At 42.6% G+C, this 16,071-nt stretch overlaps 1 protein-coding gene across 5 annotated transcripts; it reads left to right on the forward strand.

Annotated features, from left to right (window-relative positions):
* The first annotated feature begins 824 nt into the window (after positions 1 to 824).
* Positions 825 to 14,032, forward strand: EPCIP (exosomal polycystin 1 interacting protein). Of its 5 annotated transcripts, none has more exons than XR_011098506.1 (5): positions 825 to 1,155; positions 9,150 to 9,198; positions 10,386 to 12,614; positions 12,708 to 12,775; positions 13,222 to 14,032. XR_011098506.1 is itself a non-coding variant. In XM_068689130.1 (5 exons), the coding sequence occupies exons 3-5, from the start codon at positions 10,456 to 10,458 to the stop codon at positions 13,551 to 13,553; spliced, it is 906 nt and encodes a 301-aa protein (XP_068545231.1). In that variant the 5' UTR covers positions 825 to 1,155; positions 9,150 to 9,198; positions 10,386 to 10,455; the 3' UTR covers positions 13,554 to 14,032. The 5 variants fall into 5 exon arrangements, 3 of the variants coding, with proteins under 3 accessions (XP_068545231.1, XP_068545249.1, XP_068545240.1); XR_011098509.1 differs by having other exon boundaries at positions 13,531 to 14,032; XM_068689130.1 differs by having other exon boundaries at positions 10,386 to 10,961.
* Positions 14,033 to 16,071: the final 2,039 nt, after the last annotated feature.

A 16,071-nucleotide genomic window follows, 5' to 3' on the forward strand; every position in this document is an offset into this window, starting at 1 on the left:
GCCAGACTTAAATTGCTTGACTCCATCCAATGGACTGAGGGAGGATTGAAGGCACTTTGTGTTAGCCCTACAGGAAAACATGAAGCCAAGTAAAGATGGTATGGAGCAAGGCTATTTTGTGAATCCAGGCACCTGCATAAAATTGAGAAGGGCAGAAACTAAAACACTGCTTCCAAAATTCTCGATAATTCTGACCAAGCTACCTGACTCAGGTAACAACATCTTCCCAGAATGATCCTGGGCATGCAAAGGTCTGGCTTTGTTTACAGGAAACAAAACAAAACAAGCAGAGGTAACAAAGACAGGTAGGGCCCCGTTGTGGTGGCATGAAACCAGCAGACCTTGCACCTCTCTCCAGGCTGCCAAGGGAATGGCGTGGGGGCTGCTGGCCCCACGGGAACATGAAAGAGCCGTGAGTGGGAGAGCTGGAGGCGTCCCTGCCTGCCCTGCAGATTAACCCCAGCGCCAAGCATCATTGCCTCCAGGAGGGCTGCAGCACGCTGACGGACACTCTGCTGGCACACAGAGAAAGGGTAAGTCGCTGCCTCTGTTTTGTCTTAAAAAGGGGGTGGTAAATAACAGGGGTACACTTCATAGCTTGTGTATTAATGACTGAGGCCATTTCTCTCACAGCACAGTTATTTTCTCACCACCGACTCTTTCCTCCTGGCAAGTATTTTGTTTCAGATTTGTTGTTTTGTAATCATGGGGAAATAACAGATTAGGCAAAGTTTGTCTTGGACATGTTGCAATTGTTTATACGCTGTACCCGTATACTCAAGGTAATAATTAATAGCTCTATGAATAATAACCTGAAAGATCTGTGGAAAGGTTTTAGTCCATCTTGCAAACGCTTCTTTAGGCAAGTCATTCAGCTAAAGGCAGCAGAGGTAATGCTGTGAATTATTCCAGTGGAGAAGAGTTGTCTTGTGCCTTCTGTTAAGACTGCCTGAGAAAAGCACCTACGGAGGAGGATCACGGAAAAAGTATCTAGGATCTGTGTTTTATTCTACCTTTAATTTATAAATCAGGCCAGCAACACAGTAAGTACAAATCAAAACAATCACGTTGTCACTACATGGCTCTGGAGTCTCCTGGCAGTGATACCATGCACTATCCGACAGCGTGAAGGGGAACCGAGACACCTGGCACCAGGTAATCCTGCTCTAGGGTTTCAGTCTCCATCTGCTTAACGACAATTAGCATTTCTTAAAAGCTTTCTAACATGCTGCTTTTCTTTTCTCACCTCTTTCTCACCTCTTTTTTTTCTCTGGTTTGAGATTTGAGCAAAAGAAAATAAAGTATTAATATACACTTCATACACCATTTCCATTAATGAATTAAGCTAAACTTTGTGGGCTTTGGTAAATCTTTAATTTAGTGTAATGCTTAACTTGAACTTTTGTGCAGGTTAGGTTAGAAAGAGCATTTGAACATAGTAAAGCCAAAAAGCTGCACTCAAGATCTCTTCCCTAATGTTCACACACCTTTGCTCCAGAAAGTAGTTGGTTTGACACAAAACTCAGAGAATTTTAAAAAGTGGTTTTGAATTTAATGTTCATATGCTTCAGTGTTGAAGTACTCAGCTTGATTCACTGGTGACAACTCTGGTGTTCAGACAGTGTTGATCATCCACCCTTGGAACACCTGATTTCCCTCCTGTGGACAGAGGAATAAATGAAAATTTGATGGTTCATATCTTACAATTACAGAATTACTAATTTTACAAAAATTACATTCATGAGCATACAAATTTATTCTTTAAGTATGTGTATACACTTCTTTTTGAAAAATCAGTCTTTTGATCGCAATAAGCACAAAAGCCCTGACATTGTAGCTTATGTGTATTTAATGCATTCAGAGTCAGCCCAATACCGAAGGAAATTGTTTTTGTTAAGGCTTCTCTTTAATAAAAATAATTAAAATGAGCCCATTGGAAGGAAAAAGACTAGGTCATTCAAGAATTGAGCCAGGAAGATGCTGGGAAATGTTAATATTTGATTTAAAGTAGAAGTGAGCTCTTTTCATACTGTAACATATATCCACTTACTCTATTGTTTCTCTTTAGCGCAAAGCCAGAGCTTGGTTTTGTTTCCTTGCCCCTCTTTCATAGAGGAGTCTCTCACAAGCATCAGGACAAGCGTTCAAACTGCTGGCAGTCCCACTAGTGGAAAGCTGTAGGAGTCACTGCCGAGAAATATCAGGCAGCCAACAGACTGGAGCTGCACAGTTAGACAGCAGCAGAAAGAATCTGAAATTTCTATCATTCTTTGGAGGTCCTCTGGTCCAAGCAGGGCCACCTAGTGCTGGTTGCCCAGGATTTCCAAGGATCAGTGTGTTGTTCATGTTTCATACAGTAGTATGTATGAGTAGTAGTAGTAGTTCTTATCTTGCATTTTTATCATTGCTAGTTAGGAATTTGCTCCACTACACGACAGCACCACCGCAGCAGCACTGGCTGCTCAGCCTAAGGACAATGAGGAAGCAATTTTCAAGTTATCAGCGGCAAGCATGGCTCATGCTGCAGTCTGGGAGAGTGTAGAATATCAGCTTTTATCACCAACTTATTTTCCTGTATTTATCTGTGGCATAACTAAACACAGTAATTGTTTAAACAAATACCTCCCTGTGCCAACAGCATGCTTGGGGAACTCCTGAAACTCCCACTGAGTCAAAAGGCATTTTGTTTGCCTCAAGGCCTAAGCCTCCCTAGGGCCTTCTGGTGAGATAACGTGGCTTCTCAGACATGAATACTCTGACTAGACTTACTAGGAGTCTGAATCTTTTATTCATTTTGCACAGTCATTTCCATTTTCCAGTAGTGTCCCTCCTGTCATAACACCTGCTTGGTCCAGTAGATTTTAGGAGCTGACCTCACCCTTCCTCTCTGCAAACCAGAGCTCCTATTTTGTTCAGTTACAATTTAACAATAAAAGTTATTTCTAGAAGATCCAATAGACTGCCAAGCAAATTGCTAGTACTATCTTTGAATAATAATAATAATAATAATAATAATAATAATAATAATAATAATAATAATAATAATAATAATAATAGAAGTATTCAATTTATTATTTCAAAGAGAAAATTGCACTTCAAAAACTCCCAGTGTTTCGTCACAGCAGGAGGAGAACACAGCCATCAAACGGCAGCCCTGAGCATTCTTTAGAGCCACCTTTTTTTTTTTTTTTTTCCAAGAACATTTTGCAGGTTAGATCAGTGTTAAAAAGCACAGAAAAAGATGGACGAAAGCTCAGAGCACACTTTGCTCCTCAATGTAACGGGATCACGCTCTTCTCCAAAGCTCCTGTGTGGCAGGTGAATGCAGCATCCTGCCCACCTCCTTGCTCCCACCTCTGCTGTGAAGTACCACATATTTTTACCTGTCTCTCCCATACCTGCATGTGCACAGGGAAAGAAGGAGGCAGTCCTCATTGCTCCCCTTATAAATGCTTTTGGCTTTGTCCAGCCTTTCATGTTATTTTGGTTTAAATTGGGTGGTTTTGGTATTCATCCTGTGTACGTTACCCAATCTGCACAAGATTATATGGATTTAAGCTCTTAAATAAGTTGCTTAATACAGCACTTTCACATAGGCACATGTTAACACAAGTGATCAATGAGGGATTTTAATTAGTTTTTTTTTCTGAATAGTGAATGGAAGAAAGCACCCTGTGAAGAAATTAATTGTATAGGCTCGGGACTTCCATTGAATAGGATTAACTTTTCTTGAGACAGTAGCATTCTCACACAACAGTCAAAGGTTTTTTATTGCTTTTTTGCAGTTTTCTTCATACACAGATCTGCAATTAGCAAAAAATAAAAATAAAAAAATTACTGGAATGATCAAAGCAAATTCAGAAACCTGTAATGACACTATTACTAAATAAGCATTGGAAATCTCCCTGAGCTGTTAAAACCTATGAGGAAAATTGAGGGGGGTTGGAATCTTGTGCCAGAAAACTTTTGGGATAACATGCTTTAAAATAGGGGTTTCAAAGCTGGAAAGAGGATGCACAAGTAAAACATTCATAGCTCAAGCAGTCACACAAGAACTGTTTTCTGCTGGTATCTATGTCTAATCCAATTTTCACTTAAAAGGCCCCCCACTCAGGGTAAAAATGAACAAATGACTAACTGTATTTAGATTGCTCAAAAATGGGGTGCTTTTTTTTTTTTTTTTTTTTTTTTCAGAAGCAGGTTACTGCTATCTCCAGCACATGAAACTTCCCTAAAACCATCACAGCCTATGGTTGCCACTAAGCAGGATGCTGTGAACAGAGCACTTAGCCCCTCTGGCCCCGTCCCCAGAGCAGACACCCCAGCTTGAGGACAGCCCTGCCTTCCCCACCATGGCCAGGATTGATCCAGGCTCTAGTTTTCCTCCAGTTTTTGCATGGAAAGAAGAATTAATTACTGAATATATAGGCTGCCATGCTATCCACCTGTATCAGCTGAGTCCATGCTCTGGGGTGGGGGCACCATGCATTATTTCCCTGGCTGTGCTCTGTGAGTTAGGTGCTGTGTCCAGGTACTCCTAGGCATGTTTTACTATGGATTTATGTAGTTGTTAGGTAGTTGCACTTGGCACTTAGTGCTGAGCTTTCTTCCCTCTTCTCCAAGTAATCAACTCTACAGATCTGGTTATCACAAAAAGCCCTAAAATCTGGGCTGGTGAAGGAGTTTCCCCTCAGTGTCAGGGAGGACTTATCTAAAGCAGAGTATGGTAGCTGACTGTGGGCTTCAGAAAACTCAAATACCAGATGAAACTCAAGAAGATGATACCAATCGCCAAGCCTTCTTGATGATTAACTTCTTCAGAATGATTAAGAATATCTTGATCTTGAATATATCCTACTTCCACCTCTCCATTTCCCAGGAAGCACCTGAGGTGGTAAAGGTTTGACCAGTACTTTTTTTTTGTAATTGCTGAGTCTTTCTCTTCTGATACCCAACTTGAGGTATCTCTTCAGTACACTGAAACCAAAATCTGCACTTCAAAACCTTTTTGAGAAGTTTTAATGCTGGGATTGGCAGATAACCACAGGGAAACAGCCAGCTGTTTAGAGGAGAACTGGACCAACCACCAGTAATTCCCATGGCACAGTGGTACTCTGCCAGTGCTTAGTGAAGTTGGGTCACTCTGTAGGAGAAAAAACAGGCATAAAGACCTCTGGGGCAATGCACTCTAACTGCTAGTTGAGGCACTGGCTTATTCTTGTATGCTGATTTAATTTTTCACTTCATTTCTAAATGCTACCACTGTGTCTGTCCGGATGGCAAGGCAGTGTGGGTGGTATAACTCAGCAGCTATTTACCTGCTAGTGTTTTTCCTACTTTAAATATATTTCCAAAACAAGACTATGTGAAGTTGTGAAGGGAAGGCAAGTAGGCTTTATTTCATCCAATTCACCTCAGTAGGGGATGGATTTATTGGAGGTGGCAGCTGAAGCAGATGACCGGTCACTGATAAAAAAGAAACATTTCCATAACAGCACATCATTTCAAAACACTATTTGTCAACTGACTGTATGAGACTAACTTAGAAGAAGTATCTGTGCAGTTGGGTGAAAGGCTTTTTATTATATCCCGCCTACCTGTTTTTTTTTTGTTTATTCATTTGTTTGTTTTGTTTTGTTTTGTTTTGTTTTCTTGTTTGTTGTTTTTTTTCCTACCCCTCATTTGAAACATGGTCGTTTGGGTTGTTACAATCAAAGCTGCCATGCATAAACTATGTTGTTCAAAGGGATAGTGTTCAATAAACCACCGACAGTCTGGACAGACCGTCTTTTTGCTGCATTGGACAAACAGATGAACCCATGGTGGTACTACTGCTGCTGGACATCATCTTGAAGCTCAGAAGAGCTCTAGACTGTTACTTGAAAGTCAAAACCAAACCTCCAGCAGTAGCACAGAGGTCCTATAGCATATGCCATGCTTAGGCTACAGAGCCAGTCTGTGTTCGTCAAAATGAATTTATCAGTCAGCTCACTGCAACTGCTTAATGAACAAGTTCAATCATTTCTTATATGAAAATCTGTCACCATTTTAATTGTCCTAGCCACTTGCAAAGACATCAGGTATGAGGTTGGACAAGAACAGCTGTTTAAAACAGCTGAACTGAACAGTTACATGTAAATAAAATGCAGCCCAGCTCCTTCTTAATTCAAGCTTCTGTAGACCAACGAGTTATGCTTGACACCAGAACAGGCATGTGAAAGCAGGTAGATTTTGTTTGCTGACTTGTGAGGGAAGAGCATCCTGATCGTTTGCTGAGTTTAGATGTGAAATACCACTCTATTTTCTTGAGTTCAGCAGTCTGCTAGTATAAAATGATAAGCTCAAAAACGCTTACATAATTTTACTTCACTCTTAATGGCAGCAGCAGATGCCAAGTGCTGAGCAGAGCATGAGGCTCAGGAGGTGTCTGAGGGGGTCCCTGAGCCCTGGCACCCCAAGGCTGGGCACCCTTTGTGTATGGAGGTGATGGATCAGTGGGGCCATGCTCTGCCCTCACAGGCACTCACGTGCCAACCCGGCACGGCAAGTACTGAAGCCAGCCTGGCACCTGATCGGCATCAGGATAAAGGCAGCAGCGTGAGGGGCACCGAGGAGTGGAGGCAAGTTCAAGGCCTCACAGCACACGCAGCTCCAGGACCCACGCTGTGAAGAAATGGCAGAAACTGAAGTCAGAGTTGGCTCCCTCCTCAGGGAACAGGGGCTCCATCTGCACTCCAGGTCCCATCCACAGAGAAGTTTGCTGCCTCCCCAGGGCTCAGATCAGGGCAGATACCAGGAAGCTTTCAAGCATAATACAGCCCTCAGACTAGTGCCCACTCCTCCTCTTCCAAGTGGGTACTGACAACATGGCTACAGGTAGCCTGAGGTCTGTCAGGGCCCTGGGGGAGACAACAGAAGGACTCAGGAGCACAGGCAGTGCTCAGACAGGACTCAGTTCTAGGACCAGTCCTGTTTAACATTTTTATCAATGATCTGCAGGAGTGGAGTGCATCCTCAGCAAGTCTGTTGATGATACTAAATTGAGAGGTGCTGTTGACTAACTGGGGGAAAGAGAGGCCTCACCAAAATTAGCCCTGTTTTTCAGGCCCATGCTCTTCTTTGATCCTCCTTCTTTTCCCCACGTCATGTCATGTCAAATTCCTGTCCCTCAGCTCCCACACCTCTCCTAAAAGGCTGTGATTTTTGCTTCACATTCTCCTTACTGAGACTCAGGCTTTTCTGAGCCTCTCTCTACAGAGACAAGTTATAGACTTGTCTCTCAGGCTTTCAGTGAAAAGAATGTCTTGCGAAGCTGTGGCCCCTGCTTTCTAGCAGCACTGTGATAGTAGTGAAAATTCAACAAGATACAACTCGGAGTAAGAACCATCATGCTAGTGCATTTAAATTTCATCTATATTTTAAGATACTAGTTCCTTAAAGGGCTGCCACCTCCCACCAAAAATTAAAACCAAGCCTTTCCCAAGCCTTAACCAGTTCAGACAATAAAGTAATTTGGGTAAGAGACATATAATGCACAATGCACTTTTTTTTTTTTTTTTTTTTTTTTCCCTGTAGATAATTTGTAGCCTTAGTAAAGGTACATTCCAGGTCCTTTTGACATTTCACAGACAGACAACCTGCATCATATATTTCATTGCTTGCATAGCACTCACCAAAGCCACACAGAAACCAAATACAAAATAATAATAAAAATAATAATTGATAGGAGTAGTTGGAGGGACCATAAGAAGATAGCAAGAGTTTCTGGAGACAGCATTTCCTGGAATGCCAAGATTTAGAATTTCATTTGGATTTTGATGAACAGAGTCCAAATGCTATCAGCACATCTAAACTTTTAAGAGACTTCTTTTGTTGGCTGTAAGACATTAGAGAACTTTCTCTACTCTTTAGTTAGTGAAGAAAGTCAATAACAATAACAACAACAAAATGAAAAGGAACCAAGAGCTAGAACTAATGAGGATTCAGCAAATTATTTCATTTCTGATATTTTATCACTGCTAAATTCTCACATTTTGGTGGAAAAAACAACATCACCCCTTTCAACATAGGTGGGAATTTGAAATGCAAAACTGCTGAGTCTTCAGTAAAAATCTCTTTTACTTAGTTCATACTCATACTGCTAACATTGCTTAGGGATTCTTGCAAATACAAAACAAATAAATCCAAGTAATTTCATTGACTTGTGAAACAGTGGTGATAATACAAATTTGTTATTTATTTTATCACAACTGTTAACCAAAGCTGAAGAGCTGAGCAAATAAACACAATGTGAAGTTCTAGTAGACAGGATTTTCAATGTAATGCATGATTAAATGCTTAGATACCAAAGACCAAATTCATCTAGCATTAAGGATACCAGAACAGTCACTGCTTGTGTGCACCTGACCTTTGAAGTTAAACATTATCCAACAGTTGGATTGGTATTTCTGGTATGTTCCACAATAAGCCTGGGGAATATGGGTTAAATATTTGATTTGAACATTAAGATGTCTGTAACCTCTGTTTAAGAAAACAACATGCCAAATTCAGGCAGTACATACAAAATTAAATCATGTTTGAGTTAGTTTGTTTACTTTTACACTATAGAAATCTTGTGTAAGAATGGGCGTAATCTGTCGGACCAAAGATCCGTCTAGTCAAGTAGCCATCTCCAAGTGCAGCTGTAAGAAGTCACGCAGGTGAGATTTCAGATGGGAAGACAACACACAATACCTACTGCTATAACTTTCTTAGCCTCCAACTGTTTTACAGGCAAGGATTTCCACAATCTGCGATAAGTGTGTTGTCTGTATACATGACAGCCTCAGTGGTCTTCTCTTCTCTGAACTTATCTAGTCCTGCCTCGAGTTTGTGTAAACTTTTAGTACCACCAGCATCCTTTGCCAAGGATTAACAAGCCAGGTGTGACCTTATTGGGGTTATTTGAGATGTTTTGCTCTTGTAATTCAAAAAATCAGTGAACAACTGATCTTTACACAGTCTCCATGCTATTTGTGCTGTTACAGATCACCACCATATCCTCCCTCAACCATCCCTTTTCCTGTCTAGAGTCCTACCTCATTAGTTTCACTTTACTTAAAGAGAAGCCCTTCCATATCTCATTGTGCTTGCTCTTCTCCAAACTCTAGGTCTGTGATACCCTTTCTGAGACACTGGGATCCAAACTGCACACAGCAGGCAAGTATGAGCAAAGGATTTATGCAGTAGCTCAACAGCAGTGCCTCCTTTTCTCCATTCATTTCCAACTTCTTAACAATTTAATTACTTTTCCATTGCTATTAAACACTGAGCTAATGTTTTCATGGTCCTGTATATCATAAACATCTCATTCTTGGAAATGAATCCAGCCCAGAGCCCACCACTTCTTATGTGACTATTTCCCACCCAACATGTGCACATAACTTTCCCTTTTCTACCTTTTCCCACAGATGTCAAACTTCTAGTCATTTGCAAACCATCACAGTTTCTGTAGATTCATTGTCAGGAGGCTGAACTTGAAGAAAAAAGGTCAGCTAAAGGACTATGTCCTCTATAAGTGAGAAATGTGAGAAAATAGGACACACACTATTCAACCAAAATACATTTTTATATATTTAATTTATATTAGTCAAAGAACACTTTCACTTGAATTTTCAGGAAGGACTGATTGAGATAAAAACATTTAGATCTCAACCATACATTTTCCCTTAATTTTCTATTAAATTATGATTAAGCTTATAGCAGAAGATTTCATTGTCTAATGATGGTAGATTATATATTTTACCAAACCAATTCACATTTTTGTTATAAATAGTATTGTTTTCCTGTTTATCCATTATTTTTCACCAAACTGTAGTTGCATTGGCATGTTTTCTGAGGTGCTGCACACACATTCTGGACATGGAGCAACCTTCTTCTCACATTCCAAGGACGAAATTGTGCCCAGTACATGCTCTACTGTTGCCTTCATTAGGCTTCCTGTGGTCAAAATGTGTCTCTAATGTCTCTTTGTGCTTCAAAATAATTGCAGTCAAATCAGACAAACTTTCCAACATCTAATGATTTTTGTTGAGAAATGATATCCTTCATAATTGCTTGCACCATCATTTAATAACATGCCGGGAGAACCCAAGATCTGACCCTGCTATGAAAAGGTGGTAGCTGAGAATCCAAGAGTCCCCACCAAACCTGCTCCAGCCATTCGAGGTGGAGCATTTCTGGGATGGAAACTTGCTTGATTGGCCATGAGCATTTCTTGGGGTGCTACTATGCTTTGCTGGGTTAAATGAAGGGGGGAAGCAGAGAAAGAAAGCACAAAAGTAATGCAAAAGTAATGTTAACTGTTGAGTGGTCTTCAGAATAATAAAGAAATTGTTTTTCCTCAGTAGGTAAAGACAAGTGGTATAGTTCACTGGGTAAAAGGAGAAGACGCTTGGCAGTTTGGCACCAAGACTAATGAAGCCGATAGCCTTCTCCACTTTCTCTTTTTGGCCATCTCTCTTTTTGGCTGGCTTCCTTGGCATACACATTGCTGACAGTTTCTTGAGAAGTCAGAAGAACCATACGCTAATTTTCACCAAGGAAAGCGTAATTCGGAACTGCAGCTGCTTGGCGGATATCCGTGACTGTGATTACAACCTGGCAAACTTGATGTGCAACTGCAGAACGGTGTTGCCTTCTACCATGGAAAAAACTAACTACAATAGTGACCTGACCATTTGGTTCACAGACACCTCCGTGCTGGAGATGCTCCTCAACTTCACAAGGGTGTGTGACTTGAAGCTCTCCTTCTGTGGCACTGCTCCTCTCCCAACAGAATACTTGACCATTTGGGGACTGCGAAAGCTCCGGGTGAAAAACAAGGTCAAGGGACAATTTCCAGAGCAGAGTGTAACCATCTCCAGTAGCAGCAACCATGAAAAAGGGGACTTCCTTACGATGCACAACAAAGACAGGCAAATGTTAGTATACATTTCTTTCCTGGATACCTCTCTTTTCAATGGATACTCTTTGCTGAAGTCGTACAGCGTGGAAAATGTCTCTAGTATCACAGAGCATTTTCCCAGCCTGCTGTACTCTGATGTTTTCTCAACCTCAGACAACAAGAGCTATGTTGTAACGTTCATTTACTGAGTTTTTTTTTTTGACACAATCAGTAGCCACAGGCATGGCAAAACTCGAAGAGAGAGATGGGACTTCTCTTTGCTTTGGCCAGAAGGAGCCATTATGGGATGGGCAGTTTTGACTGTGTACTCTACAAGGAGGAATTTAAAGTAAGACAGACTCATCAGACTAATTTAGTAAACACTTCCATAAAGAAGAAAACATGAAACAACGGGAAGACATCACTACTAATTCTTCTTATATGCTGTAAGCTAAGAACAGAAATCTCCTGATAAATTTTATTTTAGGGTTCTGCCTCAGAAGAAAACATAGTTGCGTACCTCCAGCTGTAGATCAGCCTGAGCTTCCCAGAGAATCACTCAGGTTGGACAGCAGCTCAGGAGGTCTCCAGCCAGCCCCACCCTGCCCAAATCAGGGCCAGCTCTGCGACCAGACCAGATTCTTGGGGCTTTCTCCAGGCAGGTCCTGAAAAACCCTGAGGAGGGAGCCTGCGTGGCCTCTCTGGGCAAAGGATTCTCTGTCAGCCTGAACTCATGAGGAATTTTATTTTATTTTTTTTCACATTTTAAGTCAGTACCTCCACTGTTTCAGTTTGTAACCACTGCTTGTTCTCCCACCTTGTACCTCAACAAAGAGGCTGGCTCCATCTTCTCAGAGAGCTCTTCCTCCACGTAGAGAGGCTGCAACTGCGGCCCCCTCAGCCTTCCCCTCTCCAGGCCGAGCAAGCCCCGTTCCCTCACACTTTTCTCACAGTGACGTGCTCCAGCCCCTGACTATCTTGGTGGCTCTCCACTGGGCTCACTCCAGTTGACCAACAGTTTTCTTGTACAGGGGGTGGACAAAACTTCATGTAGCACTCTGTATGCAGTATAGTGAGGGGAATAATCCCTTCCCTACATTTACTGGCCTTGTCCCCTTGCCACAGAGCCACCAACCACACCTCATGAGTGCCAAACCATGACCTCACTGGTGACAAAGCACCTCTCCCATGCTTTGGATGCATCCTCTACCAGCCCTTTAATGAACCTTCAGGAAGAACCTTCAGGAACTAGACCTTGGTCTGTAATTCTCTCACTTGAAATGCTCCGCCACTTCCAACACCCTCAGCAGGAGGAAATGAAGATGGAGCATTGTGGGGACAGCACACCCCACCTCATTACTCGATCAGCTTTGGCATGTACGAGCAGCTCCTGCCAAATGCTGTCATGCGCATAGGCTGGCACCTGAGGACCAGGGTGAAAGCCAGCCCTGCGCCTCTCACCCTCACACACTCCTCCCAATCCTTTCTCCCCTGTGCCCAGCAAGGTGAGCCTGACCCCCTCTCCCCTCCTTCAGCCGCCCCACCAGGCCTATTTCTCCACACGCCCGCTGCTTCAATGGCGGAAGAACCTGCTACTCCTGCCAACACCCTTGACAGAAGTCTGCAACACCTCAAAGTTCTCATCTTCAAATGCATCTCCATAAATTGACCGTCCACCTGTTCCATCACGGTCAGTTATGTCACCTCCCTGACACGCAAAGTCAGTAACTATTCTGTTAAATTTGTTGTTCTTCAGTCCAAATACTTTCTTTCCTGTTCACAGGGCCCTGAAAGTTTCAGCTGTTCGAGGGACAATATTTGAAAACAGCTCCGTGGTTACATGTCCTAAAGGTTTGTCATCAGCAGAAACTTCAAAATACACAATGGGGTTGGTGTCCTTTGACAGTCCTGCTGGTAGAGGTCATTGTCCCTTCTGCAGTTTTGATAAACTTTGCTGGCTTTCTTCGAATATCTTCTTGAAAGAATTAGCAATTTCTTGACTTTTAAATCTGACTGCAATATATTCTACTTTTACTTCACCATCTGCATAATCCATGGCTGTCCAAATTTAAGCACTATTTGATGTATGAGATGGTACTAAGTTAATTTCTTTGGTGATAACGTGGCTTGCACACACTTTAAGAACTTGGTCTCTTCTCATTAAGACTCTATAATATTTCTTCTGTGTAAGGAAGAGGATCTTCATATCTCCAACACCACGCTCCTTCCACTACTGGCTCAGTGATCTCGATTCTGGCTCAAATCTTTGAAAATAATTTCTTAATCTTCTTCTCCAGATTTTACCTTCACCTCTGGTAAGGACACAACTGGATCAAAATGGATATCATCACTATGCACCACTTCGTCATCGCTACCAGTTTCGTCTTCATCTGCTTTACTGGTTTTCTGTTCTCCAAACACAGTTGCTCCAGTATTCACGCATTTGAAGTCTTTATCTTTTGAGCCAAAAGCAAAGTCTCCAGAGTTTTTGGAAGCCAGATCAGCAAATGACAAGTCTGAACTACTGGCAAAACCAAATAAGATGATTTTGTTTTCTTGTCTTGACTCTGAACACTCTGAATCACTTTCTTTTTTTATTTGTCAAGTCTACAGGTTTGTCATCAGCTAGTGATAAAGTCTGCAATATGTGAACAGGGTCTGTGATGGAGTCTGGTTCTCCACTGCTAGCAGCTGACTGCACGTACATGTATGCTGTCACCTCATCAGCTGATGGACTGGGTACTTCTTCCTTACTGGCACAGACTGAATCAGTTGAGCTGGTAACCTCATCCTCTTTGGTGTTTTGAATTTTAACTTCTTTCTTTGGAGGCCTGGGGTGCTTCTCTGGCAGAAGAGCCTGCTACCGCTGCTAAGGACCCACATCAACACCCTCGACAGCAGCTAACAATGCCTTGCAAGCCACTTCACGGACTGAGCTCATCATGCTCCGAGATCAGATCATGCTCTGATCTCCATGCTCTGGGAATATCTTCTGCACAAAATATATAGCTGCTGATGGTCACTATGCTTGCACCTCTGACCAGGGCCCTTCTGTTTGTGCTCCTTCCTTTTCATGAGTCTTCTTCAATAAAGTTCTAATGCATGCCAGCCTGACACTCCTCCTTTCTTCACCCAATGCTCTTCATTCAAAGGGACCTGGATGGGCTGGAGAAGCAGGCCCACGTGCACTGCTTCTCCGGGCTGGAGCTGCAGACTGCAGAGCAGGAGCAGGTGGTCTGGGGGGAGCTGCTGCCCACCCGTGGGGGACCCGTGCTGGAGCAGTTTGCTCCTGGGGGATGGACCCCGTGGGACGGAGCCGTATGGGAGCAGTGCTTGAGGAGCTGCTGCCTGTGGGAAGCCCCCGCAGGCTCAGTTGGGGAAGGACGGCATCCATGGGAGGGACCCCACGGGGAGCACGGGCAGAGAGGGAGAGGAGGAGACGAGGGGAGACGAGGGGAGACGAGGGGAGACGAGGGGAGACGAGGGGAGACGAGGGAAGGGAAGGGAAGGGAAGGGAAGGGAAGGGAAGGGAAGGGAAGGGAAGGGAAGGGAAGGGAAGGGAAGGGAAGGGAAGGGAAGGGAAGGGAAGGGAAGGGAAGGGAAGGGAAGGGAAGGGAAGGGAAGGGAAGGGAAGGGAAGGGAAGGGAAGGGAAGGGAAGGGAAGGGAAGGGAAGGGAAGGGAAGGGAAGGGAAGGGAAGGGAAGGGAAGGGAAGGGAAGGGAAGGGAAGGGAAGGGAAGGGAAGGGAAGGGGAAAAAGTCTGCGTCTTTAGGTGTGCTGGCTCCTGCAATTTCCCGAAATGTGGGGAACTTGACCTCATCTTTTATGGTAATGGTAAACTCTCCCCTCTGAAAAAAAGGAGAATCCCCCCTTGTGCAACTCTCATCTGATAAGGGAGACAAGGCTTCAGGCAGACAGGTGGCAAACAATTTTCAAGGGCACTGTGGGAAAAAGATTGCCATCCCCTGAAAAACAAATGTCAGGGCAGCATAGATAGTCAGAAGACCTCTCCTTGCCCATGTCTGCAGCATTCACGTTCTATGAGATATGATTAAGGCTGGGATCAATACCTATAATAAAATAAAGGATTTGGAATAGCAACTCCTAAGTCTTGCATTTCCAGCAAAGGATTTAAATAATATTTTTTTCTCTTGATCTAGGATAAAATACATGTGCTGAGTGGAACAGTTAGTAAGATTCAGAGGAACCTATGAGTTTGCTTCAGCAACTTTAAGCTAAGTCTTTCCTATAACTGTCATTTATGATGGAGTGGTTTTGATAGGTAACACAACACAATTTTTCAGACTACTTAAATACATGTATAACTTCATTACTGCAAGCTTTCTCATCGAAATCAACCATGTATTAACTAGTGAAGTAATTGGGTCTTTTGCAATTGCAAACGAACAGATTTAAGCACATGGATGTTTGAAGAATGGGGACTGAACTCGATTTAACTCAGAGAGCTATTAAATCAGCTATTGTAAAGATGGTTTTAATTTGTCAGCACCTTAGAAATAAACTGTAAGCCAAATCAAAAACGTTTGTAGTGATCCCTCTCACAATTTTGTCACAAGTTACAACATAGTTAGGAACTGAAGCCGAACTGACAGAGGTTGGGAACAGGGGTGTCATTCTGAGCATGTACATGCTTGGTGTGTATTACAGAGACAAGTAAGTCTTACTGGCTGTCCAGGAATCTCATCCTTTAACAATCTGAGCAAGAGTACTAACATTGCCCTCACAAATGATTAAAAAAAAAAAAAAAAAAAAAAAAAGTGTTAACACATATAATTATATTGTTTTCTAGATGTTCTCAACCCTCTGTTAAAAAATTGTTAAAATCAAGCCTAAATCACCTTCCGTGAATTCACTAAGTGATGCTTTGCTGCCCTCTAGCAAAAAATGTGCTGAATAGCACAGTAACACAGTACTTTGCCATGACAGCAATGCTTTGCTGAGGTTACTTTTTGAAATCCACACATGCAGCTGTAACTAAGGGTATGTGTATTCTGGCCTTGCTGGGAAGAAATCACGACATTAATAAATGAATATGCTTTCTAAAGGTGCAAATTAAAGTTTCAGTTAATTTTGCCACAGCAGTGTTCTGAGTAAGGATCGTGTAAAAGACATCTTACTCTTGTACAC

The sequence above is a fragment of the Anas acuta genome, chromosome 1 (genome assembly GCF_963932015.1).
Source record: "Anas acuta chromosome 1, bAnaAcu1.1, whole genome shotgun sequence".
NCBI lineage: Eukaryota > Metazoa > Chordata > Aves > Anseriformes > Anatidae > Anas > Anas acuta.

Excerpts from the sequence above, each read along its gene's own strand:
- EPCIP (XM_068689130.1), top strand. The coding sequence starts at position 10,456 with ATGAAGCCGATAGCCTTCTCCACTTTCTCTTTTTGGCCATCTCTCTTT. Across the intron at positions 10,962-12,707 it reads CACAACAAAGACAGGCAAAT|GGCCCTGAAAGTTTCAGCTG; the intron begins GTTAGTATACAT and ends TCCTGTTCACAG. Across the intron at positions 12,776-13,221 it reads CGTGGTTACATGTCCTAAAG|ATTTTACCTTCACCTCTGGT; the intron begins GTTTGTCATCAG and ends CTTCTTCTCCAG.